Here is a 15,436-nt window from a genome sequence, read left to right as displayed (position 1 = left end):
AAGGACCCCACTGAATCACTATTGGAATCATGGGACCCTTTGAAGCACGAGACCCCAGCCTAAGCATTTTTTATGATTTGAACCACAAAGCAATAAACAAAATTACAGAACCAACAATTTTTCTAACAAATACACAAAATATTCAATCATTTATTTAATGCACAAACAAATGTAAAAAAATCTAACTTTTCATGGGAAGGGTGGACCTTTTCTAAATTCAAATGAGGCCACTAGTCGTCCATACTGCATTCTGTTTGATGCGCTTGCACTGCTTCCATGAATCAAAGCAAAATCAAGGACACCAACTTAATTTTTAGCCTCCAATTTTAAATTCCTTCACATTTATAGCACATTTTAAAATGTACAGATTTATATATTGCTTTTTTAAATTTATACACTCTTTATTAATGTTAATATTATTTAATTTTCTAATCAGTTGTGGATTCCCTGAGTAGGCTTCGCGGTCCCCTAGGGGTCCCCAGACCAACGCTTGGGAACCACTGTTCTAGACCAAAACTGAGTTTAAAATGTTTAATACAGAATTATCAATAATGCATTGTAAAGGAATGCATAATTTTAGGAAAGTTGAGTCTTATTTAGTGAGGCTGGTTAGGTCTCACTATGCAGTACTCTCACAATGCACCCAGCTGGGTCTTTTGGATTCACAATAATAAATCCCTTGCTCATACCTGGTATTGTGGCACAGAGCAGACAGTCTTTACTAGAGGAACATGTGTTAAGCATTTCAATATACCAACATGGACAATAAGTAATTGACACGACTCAAAAGAAAGCCGTCACCAATTTATAAAAGTAGAGCCGATTTTTATATACATTTAGACACCAAAACAAATACAATCAAATGTGTATAACCGGAGTTATGGATTTTAGAATTAAAAATAAATCAGTGCAGTTCACTACTGTCAAATATTGCGATCAATGGAGAAAACAGCTAGGGACAACCGGTCACTTGCAGGTCGAGTCCAGTGGAAACCACGGGGGTGCTGCAGGTCCCAGGACCAGGGTTCAGCAGTCAGTACAATTTTACCTGGCTCGTAGGGCCGCTGCTGCAGAGTTGTCCTGGCTGTCCTTGGTGCTGAAAATGGGAGCAGGGGTTTTAGAAAAACACACTTATGACACACGGTCACTTGAAGGTCGAGTTTAGGGGAACCCACTGGAGAATAAGCTGGTGAAGGCCCCGGTTCCAAGGCACACCAGGAAGTACAACTTTACCTGGCTTTTACGACCCAGGTGTAGAGTGATCCTGGCTGTCCTTGGGGCTCAACATGGGAGCTATGGGTGCTGGATTCACCACTTAGATGGCGCTGGAGAGGAAATGGATGCAAATGCCTGACAACAGAACCTGTGGTGGGTGGTTGAAGGTACTGCCGGGTTCCTGCAAGGTGCAGTGTTGAGCAAAGGCGGTAATAGCCTGGCTGGCCACCAACAAGCCTTGGCAGCGGCATCCACAGCGTGCTGTCACTTCGATGTCCTGGGGTCTGGGGGAAAACAGTAGCAGTCTCAAACTTGCTGGAAGTTAGGACTACATTTCCCACAATGCACTACACTGTTTACTTTTGGGCAATCCCTAGGCAAACCCAATGGTCAGTGATTCTTTGGTTCCGGGAGCGTGCTGGTTCCTGCAGGCTGCAGAGGACTCTAGTCCTAGGAAGTTCTGTAGTTGCCTTTGGTGCTCAGAGGAGTTAATCTTCACTTTGGAACCAGTCTCTGTTCTAGGACGAGGCTTAATTGTGCATGTGCAGGATTGCTGCCACAGGTGCAGGGTTTCGTGCCCTTTCTTTGTGTATGGCCTGAAGTCAGACTAGAGTCTCTTCGTTATCCATGGGTACACACCTAAGGTTCTGGTGTCAGGGGTGCCCCTTAAATCCTAGAGTTGGGGGAGTTATGGGTTTGGGGATGAGTGGCCACTAAGCTACTAGCCCAGTGGCTAATCTGCCCCTGAGGTGATCAAATCTGTGTGTGTGTGTCACATTTTCTACCCAGCACCCTCTATTGTGTCACTTTTTAAAATGGCAGAACCCATCCTCTGCTGTGCAGGTAGCTCAACCTAGAGGTTTGGCTAGCCTTCTCGGGTTGTATGCCTCCTGCCTACCTAATTTTCCAACCTGCCCGGGTGCAAATGTGCCTGGGGGCAGGGGAATGGCTTTGTCCTCCTCTGGTGGACAGCCTACTTGCATATCAGAGGCGGTGTGCCCTTTGAAGCTCATCACCTTCGTGTGCCATTTCACTAGCCAGCCTGCCAGGGAGGGAGGTGATACCTCCCTCCCAGGCAGGCCTCTATTTCTGACTCCTGAGAATGTTCACACTTCCTTGCAGGGGGTTCAGATTCCTGTCTTTGTGGCAGCAGCTGCAGGCTGTCAGCCAGGACACAGGAAATGCTAGGGAAACCAGGTGGGCAACCTCTAAGATAGCCACCTGGGTGCATGTCACATTATATCTGTCTTCAGATTCGGGCCAAGTTTAATAAGACAAGTTGTTTGATACTGAACATGACATGCTTCAGCAGGGCCATAATGGAGTTGCCGACCTCAGGATGCCCAGGTGCCAGTCCATGTCAGCCTAAGGCCTGCTGACCGCTTATAGTTGCCTTTAATAGGAAAGGCCACTATTGGGACATAAGCTTGCACTTGTGTCCACACTTCCAATATAATGCACCCTGCCTCCTGGGCTTAGCAGGCATACATCAGGGGTGTCTGGCAAATATCAAGAGCAGTGCTTTGACCTTGCCAAGCATGTTGAGGGCAAAGTTGAATTGGAGCGGTTTGCACTGTTCCTTCAGTCTGCAATGGCAGGCCTGCTGTCATATGTTTACTTGGGTCACTCAGGGTGGCACAAATAGTGCTGCAGTTCCTGATGACCCCTTTAACTCCCATGCCATGTGTACCACTGCTACCATTTACCAGGGATTTATAAGGGGGTTAAAGTCCTTGCCGATTGGGGATACCAATTTACAGTCATCCTATTTAGGGAGAGAGCACTGGCACTGGGGCCTGGTTATCAGGCGTCAGTGCACTGTCAGAGTAAAAAACTAGCAGCTAGTAGTCCAAATAGGGGCAAAAAGGGGGGGGGTAACCTGCAAAAAGCCTGTTTGCTATTATAATCTAATTGTAAAGACGCAAAATACAGAAATACAGGATCATAAATCACAACAGAACCCAAGTGAATCAGCAAATCTCTCTAGATTCTAGGTGTCAAACTTGTAAAGAGAACTGACAGCGTTTTAAAAAATCTCAAAATAACTGGACACGGTCTCGAGTGGAAAATGGAAAGTCGCCCCTGATCTATAAAAAACAGAGGTTTTTATACACAATATACATACATATTAATTCACAAAACTGCAAATTCAGCATAGCACAGTCATAGTTAAGTCACATTTGCAAATTACACCCAACTTCGTCAATTCTATAGGTTACTGACACCCATTTCTTAAGGTAAGAGAAATCTTCCGTTTGCTTCCTCAGCAACTGTACTTTTAAGATGTACAACTCAATAAGAAACATTTGTTCACAGAAGCCCATAGGATTTAGTTTTTTTCCTCTCCTACATTGGAACTCCCCGTGGAAATCCTTCAAAATGATATATCAGGTACATGACGGAAATTTTAATTCACAATACATGCTTTCTAACGCTAAGATCCATTTACGCCATTGCACGCTGCGCTCCGCAGAAACAGTGGGGAGAGAACACTTGCAGCGGGGAACTGATTGGGAGGGGGAAATGAGCAGGAGCAAGAAGAGCAAAACACCAGAAACTGCAGGCACTTTAAAGAAAAGTTGCTTCGCTTCAAAATGTGACATTATTGTACTACATCATTTATCTCACTTGTAAATAATAAGATTTTTTTTTTCGAGTGCAGAATCATTAGTTCATCGATTATTATGGTCATGTGCAGCTTTAAAATCACTAATTCGCACCACTGATTTGTCACTCACAAATTGCACATCAGAAAAAATCTTTAACAGTGTTGTTATATTTTTATGTTTTACTTCATGGATGCCCCCATTTCCTTGGAGTATTTCACTTTTCCTACTTTTGTATGTCTGAGCTTTGTATAGTGCAGTGTGCAGTCTGAATCGCCTTGTGTGCGTCTCATTGGGTTCTGGGTGCGGATGGATGCTCAGGACGGGGCACAGTTGAAAGCTCTAAAATTGAGGTGAAGGCACTGCAAGTTTCTCATAGTGTCTTTAATTGGGTTATAAAGGGTGTTTTGATGATATGTTCATTCAGTCGTTGGACCCTCTGCAGAGAGCACAGGGCAATGTTGACATATGTGATAGTTGTAATTTAAATTCTTTACCTGAAGTTATTACACATTTGTTAAGATCTGAACAGCGCCAAAGGAAAATAAAATGCAAAGCACATGTCTGTGTGTTAGAGAGGATGATGAATGGCAGGAGATGAAAGGAAACACATACAGAAAAAGAGAGTGAAATGCCAATGGTGGAGTGGAAGAAGATGAAATGTTAGACCTAGGTGATGGAAGGACTTTAAAAAGAGGTGTGGAGGGAAATGGCACGAGTGGCTAATGCAGAGAAAGATATTACAGAGGGACATGATGTGAAGGGACCAAGTGGGATTTTTACTTACTAATCTAATATTAAATTGGTAACAGACTATTGGTTGATGTATACGTAAGAAATAACAGAAAACACAGAGGACAAAATATAGGATTCTGCATCACATGTTTTATAGGCCACATCCGTAATTGTGTAAGTCATGCTTCTAATTAAGGATCCTTGTTATGCTGCTTTGGCACGCCTATTTCAGAAACCCCTCACCTATTTCATCCCACTTAATGCCAAGGAGTGATTGTGTTTTACTCTAGGCTAAGGTCTGAATTGCTTGTATTAAAATGCAAGACATGCTGTTTAGGTTCACCAAGCATGCTTTACTCCTAGAAATTGTTCAGCGTGTGAAACCTGAACCCATATTGAGCCACGCTACTACTGCTCACATAAAGTCTTTTTTTTATCCAGCCTGGATATTCAGGTATAATTCACAACTAAGGGAGCAGGTAAGAGACAACTCATCATAAAAACCCAACTTTGTGAATTGCTCTGTAATCAGCCATGTTATCTCTGTTGAGAGAGTGCTCCAATTTCCTTAACAACATGTTTGAATTATTTGTCTTTGCAGATGTCTATGGTTTGCCTACCTTGGTTGCATGTACAAACTTTTACACTTATTTCCATTCTCTGCTAAGGGAGTTCCCAGGAGAGTGACCAACTGTTGCACATTTTACAAGTTTGTCCTGCAAATGTGGTGCCTGTCCCACTGCCCTCGCAGGTGCACTGTGGAATGACTACTATCTCGCATTTTGCTTCCCCACCACTTTTAAACCTCTCATAGGACAATCAACTCTCACTCTTTCGGCCCTTTATGAACTGTACAAGAAGCACATATTGGCGGCTAGGAGGGAGGAGTTGCAGCACCGGGGTGGGTGACCACAATGCTGCTTTAGGAGGACATTCAGTTATTGAGATGCAAATCTAGATACCTGCTGATCGACATTCCTGAATGTATGAATGAAAACCGTGCTAGAATGCTCCCTGGGGAGTATCTCCTCCGTGTTTATGTTTATTTCTTTTATTAAGCCTGGTTGAAAGTGCTGCCATATTGGCAAATTAATCGACAGAGACAGTGAGACAGTATGATTTTCCCAAGATCACAAAGTTTGTTAAAATGGTAGACCCAAGACTGTAGTACGCTGCTGCAAAGACTATATATTTACCATTATATTGCATTTTAGTGAGTATACCATGGGATTGGGAGCTTCTTCATTTCCCTGGGTAATAGCCAGTCAGTTGTATAACCAAACACTTATCAGCTTTGACATTGATGCTAAATTCTCCCATCCTTGCCAAAAAGGGAACAGGGCAATAAGATCCAAAACTGAACACCGGAGAGGATGTAATTTGGCCGGTTTGAAGGCTGGGATTAAAAACAGTGGGGCAGATTAAAGAAAAGTGGCGCTGCACCTAGTGCAGTGCCACCTTTCTTGTGTCCCTTAGCTTCCTCCCACCGCCACCATGTGTGCGCATATTTAAAATACGGCGCACCTTGGCGCAGGGTGCCATGGCGCTATTGATGTAATGTTCTGGGTTGGCGCCAACCCTGAACAGTACATAGAAGCCCATTGTAACCAATAGTATGCCCCCTTTTAACAATTGCTCTGAGCAGGCGTTAAAAAATGGCAAAACAAAATGGCGAAAATAAATCATTTAGATTTCTTTGCACCATTTTTTAGGCCTCCTTGCATACATTACACTTCGCGCAAGCATAATGTGGCACGAGGGGTTATAAAGTAGTGCATGCATTGCGCCACTTTGTAAATCTGGCGTGGCGATTTTTGCCTCGTTGGGCCACATTAGCATTAAAAAAAAAAACTTGACTGAGAAGTGTGCTGGGACCCTGCTAACCAGGTCCCAGCACCAGTGTTCTTTCACTAAAACTGTACCATTGTTTCCACAATTGGCACATCCCTGGCACACAGATAAGTCCCTTGCAAAATGTACCAGTGGTACCAAGGGCCCTTTGACCAGCATGTGTTGTGCCACCCTAAGGGACCCCTCACCTAACGCATGCACACTGCCATTGCAGATTGTGTGTGTTGGTGGGAAGAAAAAGGCAAAGTCGACATGGCATCCCCCTCAGGATGCCATGCACACAAAATACTGCCTGTAGCATAGGTAAGTCTCCCCTCTAGCAGGCCTTAAAGGCCTAAGGCAGGGTGCACTATACCACAGGTGAGGGCATAGCTGCATGAGCAATATGCCCCTAAAGTGTCTATGTCTGTTCTTAGACATTGTAAGTACAGTGTGGCCATATTAAGTATATGGTCTGGGAGTTGGTCAAAACGAACTCCACAGCTCCTGGGAGTTTGGTATCAAACTTCTCAGAATAATAGACCCACACTGATGCCAGTGCTGGATGTATTACAAAATGCACACAGAGGGCATCTTAGAGATGCCCCCCTGTATTTTACCCAGTCCTTCAGTGCAGGACTGACTGGTCTGTGCCAGCCTGCCACTGAGACGAGTTTCTGACCCGATGGGGTGACAGCCTTTGTGCTCTCTGAGGCCAGAAACAAAGCCTGCACCGTGTGGAGGTACTTCACTCCTCCCCCCGCAGGATCTGTAACACCTAGCAATGAGCCTCAAAGGCTCAGGCTTCATGTTACAATGCCCCAGGACACTCCAGCTAGTGGAGATGCCTGCTCCCCGGACACAGCCCCCACTTTTGGCGGTAAGTCCGGAGGAGATAATGAGAAAAACAAGGAGGAGTGACCCACCAGTCAGGACAGCCACTAAGATGTCCAGAGCTGAGGTGACCCCTGCCTTAAGAAATCCTCCATCTTGGTTTTGGAGGATTCCCCCAATAGGAATAGGGATGTGCCCCCCTCCTCTCAGGGAGGAGGCACAAGGAGGGTGTAGCCACCCTCAAGGACAGTAACCATTGGCTACTGCCCCCAGACCTAAACACACCCCTAAATTTAGTATTTAGGGGTGACCCTGAACCCAGGAAATCAGATTCCTGCAACCTACAACACGAAGAAGGGCTGCTGACCTGAAAGCCCCGCAGAGACGACGAAGACGACAACTGACTTGGCCCCAGCCCTACTGGCCTGTCTCTAGACTCAAAGAACCTGCACAGCAACGCATCCATCGGGACCAGCGACCTCTGAGGACTACCCAAAGGACCAAGAACCTCCAGAGAACAGCGGTACTGTTCAGAAACAGCAACAAAATTGCAAAAAGAAGCAACTTTAAAGAGACTCTCACTTCCCACCAGAAGCGTGAGTCTTCACACTCTGCACCCGATGCCCCCGGCTCGAGTTCAGGAGAACCAACACCGCAGAGAGGGCTCCCAGGCTACTCCAACGACATAGACATAGACACCCTGAGTCGACCTCCCTGCACCCACCCCCACAGTGACGCCTGGATAGAGGATCCAGAGGCTTCCCCTGACCGCGACTGCCTGCTAACAAAGAAACCCGACGCCTGGACCAAGCACTGCACCCACAGCCCCCAGGACCGAGAGGAACCACTCACCAGTGCAGGAGTGACCAGCAGCCGGCCCTCATCCTAGCCCAGTCGGTGGCTGGCCCGAGAAGCCCCCCTGTGCCCTACCTGCATCATCTGAGTGACCCCCGGGTCCCTCCACTGCTTTCAATAGCAAACCCGACGCCTACTTTGCACACTGCACCCGGCCGCCCGTGTGCCGCTGAGGGTGTGTTTTGTGTGTGTCCCCCTCTACAAAACCCCCTTGGTCTGCTCCCCGAGGATGCAGGTACCTACCTGTTAGCAGATTGGGACCGGAGCACCCCTGTTCTACATAGGCGCTTATGTGTTTTGGGCCCCCCTTTGACCTCAGCACTTGACCGGCCCTGTGTTGCTGGTGATGTGGCTTTGGGGTTGCCTTGAACCCCCAACGGTGGGCTGGCTATGCCCAGGAGACTGACTGTGTAAGTGCTTTACTTACCTGAAAAACTAACCAAAACTTACCTCCCCCAAGAACTGTTGATTTTTGCAGTGTCCACTTTTAAAATATATTATTGCCATTTTAACCAAAACTGTATGTACTACTGTCTTAAATCAAAGTTCTATCCTTAACTGTGTGAAGTACGTTGCATTTTATGCAGTTACCTAAAATCTTGAATCTTGTGGTTCTAAAATAAATTATGAAAAGATATTTTTCTTTATAAAAACCTATTGGACTGGAGTTAAGTCTTTGAGTGTGTCTTCCTCATTTATTGCCTGTGTGTGTACAACAAATGCTCAACACTACCCTCTGTTAAGCCTACTGCTCGACCACACTACTACAAAATAGAGCATTAGTATTATCTAATTTTGCCACTATCGACCTCTAAGGGGAACCCTTGGACTCTTTGCACGCTATCTCTCACTTTGAGATAGTATATACAGAGCCAACTTCTTACAACACTGTATATGCTCAATTTTGGTCAAGTTATAACTTTTAAGAAAGCCTGATTTAGAAAAAGGGGACATAGACGATTTAGAATTAAATCCCAAAATGCCCTATGTGACCCATAGTCCCCTCGCGCCTTCTGACGCCTTCGCGCGTGTGAAATGTCTCCAAGTGCGCATTGTATTTAAACTCGTAAAAAGTGTCCTGCGAAGTGATAATGGACAGGTCCCCGCACTAGTACTCACAGAAGAGGTTAATTCTTACCTCTGTGCACTTCCGAAAGCATTGTGTAGGAGCAGAGCAGGTGCCCTCCTCCCCCGCTCCCACCCCCAAATATTGCAGACGTCAGCGTAACTAATTGGACGCAGCACGTAAAGGTATATGCAGGAGGCAGCCTTCTTTCCCCTCAGGTCCTGCCGTGCTGGACGTGACTGATTTTGTACTGTGCTGGCTGTGGGCGGCAGGAGCAGAGAGAGCGTCGGGAATGTGAATGGGAATTAAAGAGACATAAAAATCTTCTGTGTAGGTATGCTGTCATTTTTATAGTGATTGAATAGTTTATTACCGCTCCCAGGGGCTCAGCGTAGGAAAAGGCTGCCGGCGATACAGCAGACAGGATATATTATACTGAATTTCAGAGTTTCTTTCCAAGGCCTATGATATCTGTTAAAAAAAACCCTGTCAGCTGCACTGTCAGTTGAAGAAAACAGTTATACAGCAGCAACATGTAAAATTATGTGTCATTAACATTTGTAACCTTATTTTCTTTGTACTATCCCAGAATGCACACAGGCTTTTTGGGGTTCACGCAGTGTGATTTGACAGTTCATTAAAAGTAAGACTTAAGCTGATATGGATAGTTCCTGAAGTGTCTTTTTTTACCCCTTCTGTTAATTATGAAGCCATATAATGCCTGTTTTTCTGCAAAGCAATCCTTGGGTGTTGGATGGGAATCTGGAGTGAGAACTAGAGCCAGGAAGGCCACTGATGTTAATATTGACATATGCTCCACAAGCATTGGGAATGCCAATAGGGTCCGGCCTTGAAGAACTGTTGTAAGGTAATGTGAAGCATTACAAGTAAATAGCATGGGAACCCACATGTATTTGTGTGCAAGCAAAGAACTTTAGAATAATATCGATGTAGGTTAAAGTTGCACTGTCAAACCAGACCAAAAAATCCATTTGTGTTAATGACTGCCCTCCTTACATCTGTGCTGCTGCTAGAGAAAACCAACATACCTAGGTATTTATGACACTTTAATACCATTACAATGTCATGTGTGTACTCCTGAAAGTTCAAGCTCAGACAGCTGGATAAATAAAATTATCACAGCTGGGTTGAAGGCAAACACTTTTTTGTGGAAGCACCCAACTTCTGCCCACTCAAAACATGCACTCCTGTCTCCCAACACATGTGGGTGGAGCCAAAGCTCCTCTCCTAGTGATTCTCACATAATTGTGTGTCGAAACTGCGCCTGCCTGCACAGTTTTACTTTTATTAAATTAACCACTTGAGTTGATGCTTATTTAGTGTCAACTTAAGAGGCACAACATGGCTCAGAATTAACCCCAGACATGTTCTATGTAAGATATCAGAACATGTGCTTAGGTCCACGCACACTCACTGTTGTTCTAGGGACAGGCAGAACTTTTTTTAAACCAATCCCACCACCACCTTCCTCATCCTCCCCATCTGCCACCAGACATTTGCTTCTGCCTTTGGGAGGTCACAGACAAGAGGTAATAATCTTAAAAGGTTTATGGTGAAAATGTGCTGCTGTCTGGGAGCTGTGCCACTGTCTGCAACACTGCACATGAATTCAAATGTTCCTCCATAAGTAAAAGACGCTTTGCATTTCAAGAAGCTCTGATTTAGTATAAACTTATGATTGAATAGGAAATTGGAGCAAGCAGTGGCACAGCAATAAATCTCTCCTTTAAAATGCTTTGGCATATTTGAAAAGTCTGAAAGTGGCTAGAGGTGCGTCATAGCACACATGCTTACACTGGCAGTCATCTAAGCATTTCTTTTCTTAAAGCAAACCACGTTCGAAAATGTTCAAAACGGTAAGCACATGAATAGTGACAACACAAAGTAAACACACACTGGCTGCCATTTTGGAATGTGTTTTCTTTGAAAAAGCAAATGTCTGTTACAGGAAGGCCGCTGTGGTCTATGCCTGCATCATATTATCACAACACACATGCATGCTATATCACCGGTTTTGGATTAGTGTATTTTTTGTTAGAAAACTCACTCCAAAATTACATTTAATTTAGCATTCAAAGATGGTCGTTTTAGAATGGTAAATTAAATTACCATAAAAAGTAGGGGTGGGAGTAAAGAAATGAGCAGCCCAGTATGAGGGTGTGGTGTGTCAGGCCTCCCAACAAAAGAATATATTAAAAAAAGAAAAGTGGGAAGGGAAGAGATGGAAAGGCAACGGAGAGGTGTAAGTCTCCCGGTGTGCAGATGCTCAGACATTGCAAAGAAAAATCAAGAAGGGAGCAAGGTGCAGAGGAGCAGCAGTGACAATTCGGAGGGAGCGCTACCATATTTAATAGCAAGTCCAGAGTGTGAAGTTTCTCTACGGGGTAAAAAACTATGCCTGGGCATAGCTGCTAGGTTTCCCAGGTCCAGGCATGATGTGCTGCTCAGGGGCAGTTGTTTTCTTTCAATTGTGGGACTTGAAGTCCTGTTTTATGATGTAATAAACAAGACTACACATCCTGTGTATGCAAAGAAAAAAACCTAGATTGGAGCAGTGCATCATGCATGGACTTAGGAAACTTGGCAGTGCTAACTGGGCTAAATTTCATCCGTGGAAGAAAAGCAAATGCTCATTCCACATAAAAAAAATTCCCCTCTTGGAATACTGCATTTAAGGTTTATGCTCACTGATCTCTCCGAAGCTATTGGAAATGTTTGTACAAGGCCAAATGCACAAGAAGTGACAACAAAATGGGGACACTGACAGCTCTTCATTACATGTGGTGGTTATGTGATGCCACCTGTGTTGGATAGAGGAAAGGTGCTTTGCCCCCATTTGTCATTTATCCCTCAGAGTTAACAAACAATAATGATAGTTCAGCAGAGTTATCATAGGGGATGTTAGCATGACCAAGCAGTAGTTACGTGCCCATACAGGGTTTTCAATAATGGCTAAATGTGTATTTATTCCTTTGTTGGCAGGAGTTTCGTGGCTGATAGCCGGAACAATCTACAGATGCGTGGGTTGGTGGTTCTGCTGATGTCAAAAGCCGCTGGGCCCAGCAAGACTGCAGACATCCCCCTCCAGCACGACATGGTCAGCGGTATTTACTCCAGGTATAGATTCCTCGAAGGATATTGAAGTTATTTTGTGGACAGTGTCCTGTGAATGGTGATAGCTGTCAGTTTGTACCTCATTCCTCCTTTATGCTGACCAGTCCAGGAAGCTTTGAAGTGCACAGAAGGGTCTATTTAAATTATGCCTAGAACATGAGCAATGGTGCCATTTTCTTTCGGTACTGTTTAGAAATTAGAGACTCGACTAAGAGCTCCAGACAGAGCTTGAATATTAACATGGATTTTAGGTCAATGAGATGCCATCTTTCTTACTTTGAATACTCCTTCGGTCTCCCAGAAGGTGCTCTTATCTTAAAAGAGGCACGTACAGGTGGGATGCTGTAGAGTGGCTCACACTGCTAGGATATTAAGTGTAGAAACAGGCTTTGTGGAAGTCTAGAAGATAATAATACATGTAGCCACGTTTAAAAAAAAAAATAAACTATGGTCTTTGTTTGTTCATTTACAGAAGCCTTTGTTTTAATAAGACATTAGTTGTCTTGCTCTTGTTTATTCCTTCGTTCCTCTGCACTTTGTGTTGATCTCCCTCCTTTGTGCTTTTTACTTGCACATCCTTGTTGTTGTCACCCTGCTCTGTTTCTACTCCATACAAACCCGTGCTCTGTGTTGCTCTTTCCCTTGTTTGCTTCTCCACCCTCGCCCCCACCTCGCATTAGGGTGGCCGATGTTGCACAGCAAAGGCAAAAAATACACTTTTGCCGAATTTGCACAATTTCAGCAAACAGCATTGGCAAAGGCAATCGTCCCAAAAGTCAAGACCTTTTGGCTTGCCAATGCTTATTACTAATTTAGATTAGGTGCTTGGCATTACTAGAGGGCAACCTGGGACAGGATGCTACATAAATCTTTACATATTTTCATTCATAAAAAAAGCATTCTCCCCTTTGGTGTGTTATGCCCCACTGTTATCTATGTAAGCATGATGCTGATTCTGTTTTATGTATAGATACTTTATCATATTGCAACAAGTGCTACTTATATTGTGCACCAGGAGTGGAAGCAGTTTTTGAGTTCTAGTCTTTTTCCTGTAACACTGATGGGCCAGGCATCATGAGATAGACAGGTAAAGATGCAGTGCCCAGCAAGGAGGTGGAGGTATAATCTCCACGAGGCACCCTGTTGGGAGAAACAACAGTTCAATACTTTGTATTGTTGTAGCATATGTAGGAAATGTTTCAAAAACCTGTTGTATTCCTAATGTCACTACAAATAAACAGCAAAGGTGATTGATACATAATATTAATATATGTTTAAAAAAACAGATTCTTCTACCTTATGAAACAATACGGCGTTGACTTATGCTACTTGAAAACCATGGTGCTGTTTTGGAGACAACCCGCATTTTTCGTTTCATTGTATTCCTATATATATGCTATTAAAAAGTTGTCAGACTCGTAGAAGGCAAAGGAAAGATGGGGTAGCTCAGAAATCCTTCTTTAAGATGTTACGTTTATTGATTGCACCATTTTACAGTTTCACATTTAGAATGGCGTGAGCAGAATCTGTTCCAGCAGGATACAAACCTACGCTTCTGTTTCAGAGTGAGACTTTCATCACAATACCCCCAGCATGTGTACATGTAAGCAATGAAACAGTCATCAGTTATACTCACATGTAGCATAACTTAGATGGTAAAGCATCAGGCTGAAGTTCCCCAGCTCAGTTTCTAGGTCTCTGTGTGTGCTGTCCCCTCAAGACCTTTTGTTTTCAGTGGGTATAGAGGCCACCTATTGCTTTTTACTGGTTGCTATCATTGTCACTCTCACTATAGGCTTCCTTCTTTGTGTTTTATTGCTCTCCTGGAGCATAGACACATTACTTGTGTCCTTCTACTGCTCACTTTTTTAGGTGGTAAGTTTTTTAGGTCAAGCGTGCAAGCGCTTTGACCTGTTGTAAGCATTGTGGGCTTTTAACCACGCCCATGTCAAGCTCATCACTTTCATTCGTTCGTGGGCTTGACTTTCAAAAATCACTTGATGTCATTGGTAAATGCTTTCCATTTGCCCCGCCTTGAGGCTGTTTTTGTCACACCTTGAAGACTGCCCCGTTACATGAATTATTGCACAACTGCCAGTATACCTCAGCGTGGTGAACTATTTCTTTTGGCTCTCCCCTTAGTGCTGCATGGCGGCCCTGGCGCTCACAGTGCGAACAGGCACAACAGCGTCAACTCGATCTGCGGTATTGGAGCACTGGTCACATTGTTCAAAGTTACCTAATAAGAGTAATTTCTTGTGGTGTTCCCCTTGAAACACTTGAAATTGGTGAATGCTTTATGTAAAACAGAAATTCTACAATATTCACTGCACTCTGGAAAACTTGACCCATAATGCTTTGCAGGGCATTACTTTTCCAATTTTTTTTTCTTTGCTCATAACTCAACCTGTGGTGGTCCTAGGACAATGAGACCACCACCAGAACATTCACAACAGCGTGCTCTTTCTGTTTACATAATCACTGGGTCCCCACACTATGTTAGTGGGGACTCCAAAATAATAACCCCTACTACTATTCATCTTTTTTGCTTTCTCATTGCTGGAACTTGTTTTACAGCTGGGAGAAGTTAAGTTTTATGCACCTTGTTTGTGATAACATTACAACAGTCCTGCTAGCCTTGAACATATAAAATGCACTAGGCCCTCTAGGGGTTAAATATATGGTTTGGCTGCATTACTTTCTCCCATTCCTTTTTCATGTGGTTATGCTCCCTAAGGGCTGACTGTATGGTTAATGCTATTTTTATTGTGGTGTTCTTGAGGGGCTTTTCTGAGCATTGCAGTCAACATACTATAATATTTGCGGCACGGAACCTAGCCCTAGAATGCTTTGCAGGACATTACTTTTACAAAACATTTTTACTCATAACTCAGCCTGTAGTGGTCCTAGGACAATGGGAACACCTTCAAAACACTCTTTCTGTCTAAATCATCTCTTGGTCCCCACACTACGTTAGTAGGGACCCCAAAAAATTAACCCCTCCCACCCCACCATTCAGTGTCTTTTAAGTTTTCTCATGGCTACAACTTTTGTTTTACAGCTGGGAGAATTTTTTTTAAAGGCCTTGTTTGTAATATCATTGTAGAAGGCCTGCTAGCCCTAAAAACACCCTCTAGGGGCTAAGTATAGGGTTACACTG

At 44.0% G+C, this 15,436-nt stretch overlaps 1 protein-coding gene across 1 annotated transcript in view; it reads left to right on the top strand.

Annotated features, from left to right (window-relative positions):
• Window positions 1–15,436, top strand: part of PDSS2 (decaprenyl diphosphate synthase subunit 2) — a 613,264-nt gene that overhangs the window by 201,392 nt on the left and 396,436 nt on the right. Inside the window, exon 2 of the mRNA XM_069235439.1 lies at window positions 12,145–12,279. Within this exon, the coding sequence (XP_069091540.1) occupies window positions 12,145–12,279 (135 nt within the window). The remainder of the gene's footprint in view (window positions 1–12,144; window positions 12,280–15,436) is intronic.

Source organism: Pleurodeles waltl, chromosome 5 (assembly GCF_031143425.1).
Source record: "Pleurodeles waltl isolate 20211129_DDA chromosome 5, aPleWal1.hap1.20221129, whole genome shotgun sequence".
NCBI lineage: Eukaryota > Metazoa > Chordata > Amphibia > Caudata > Salamandridae > Pleurodeles > Pleurodeles waltl.
This window is presented reverse-complemented; position numbering and strand designations above follow the sequence as displayed.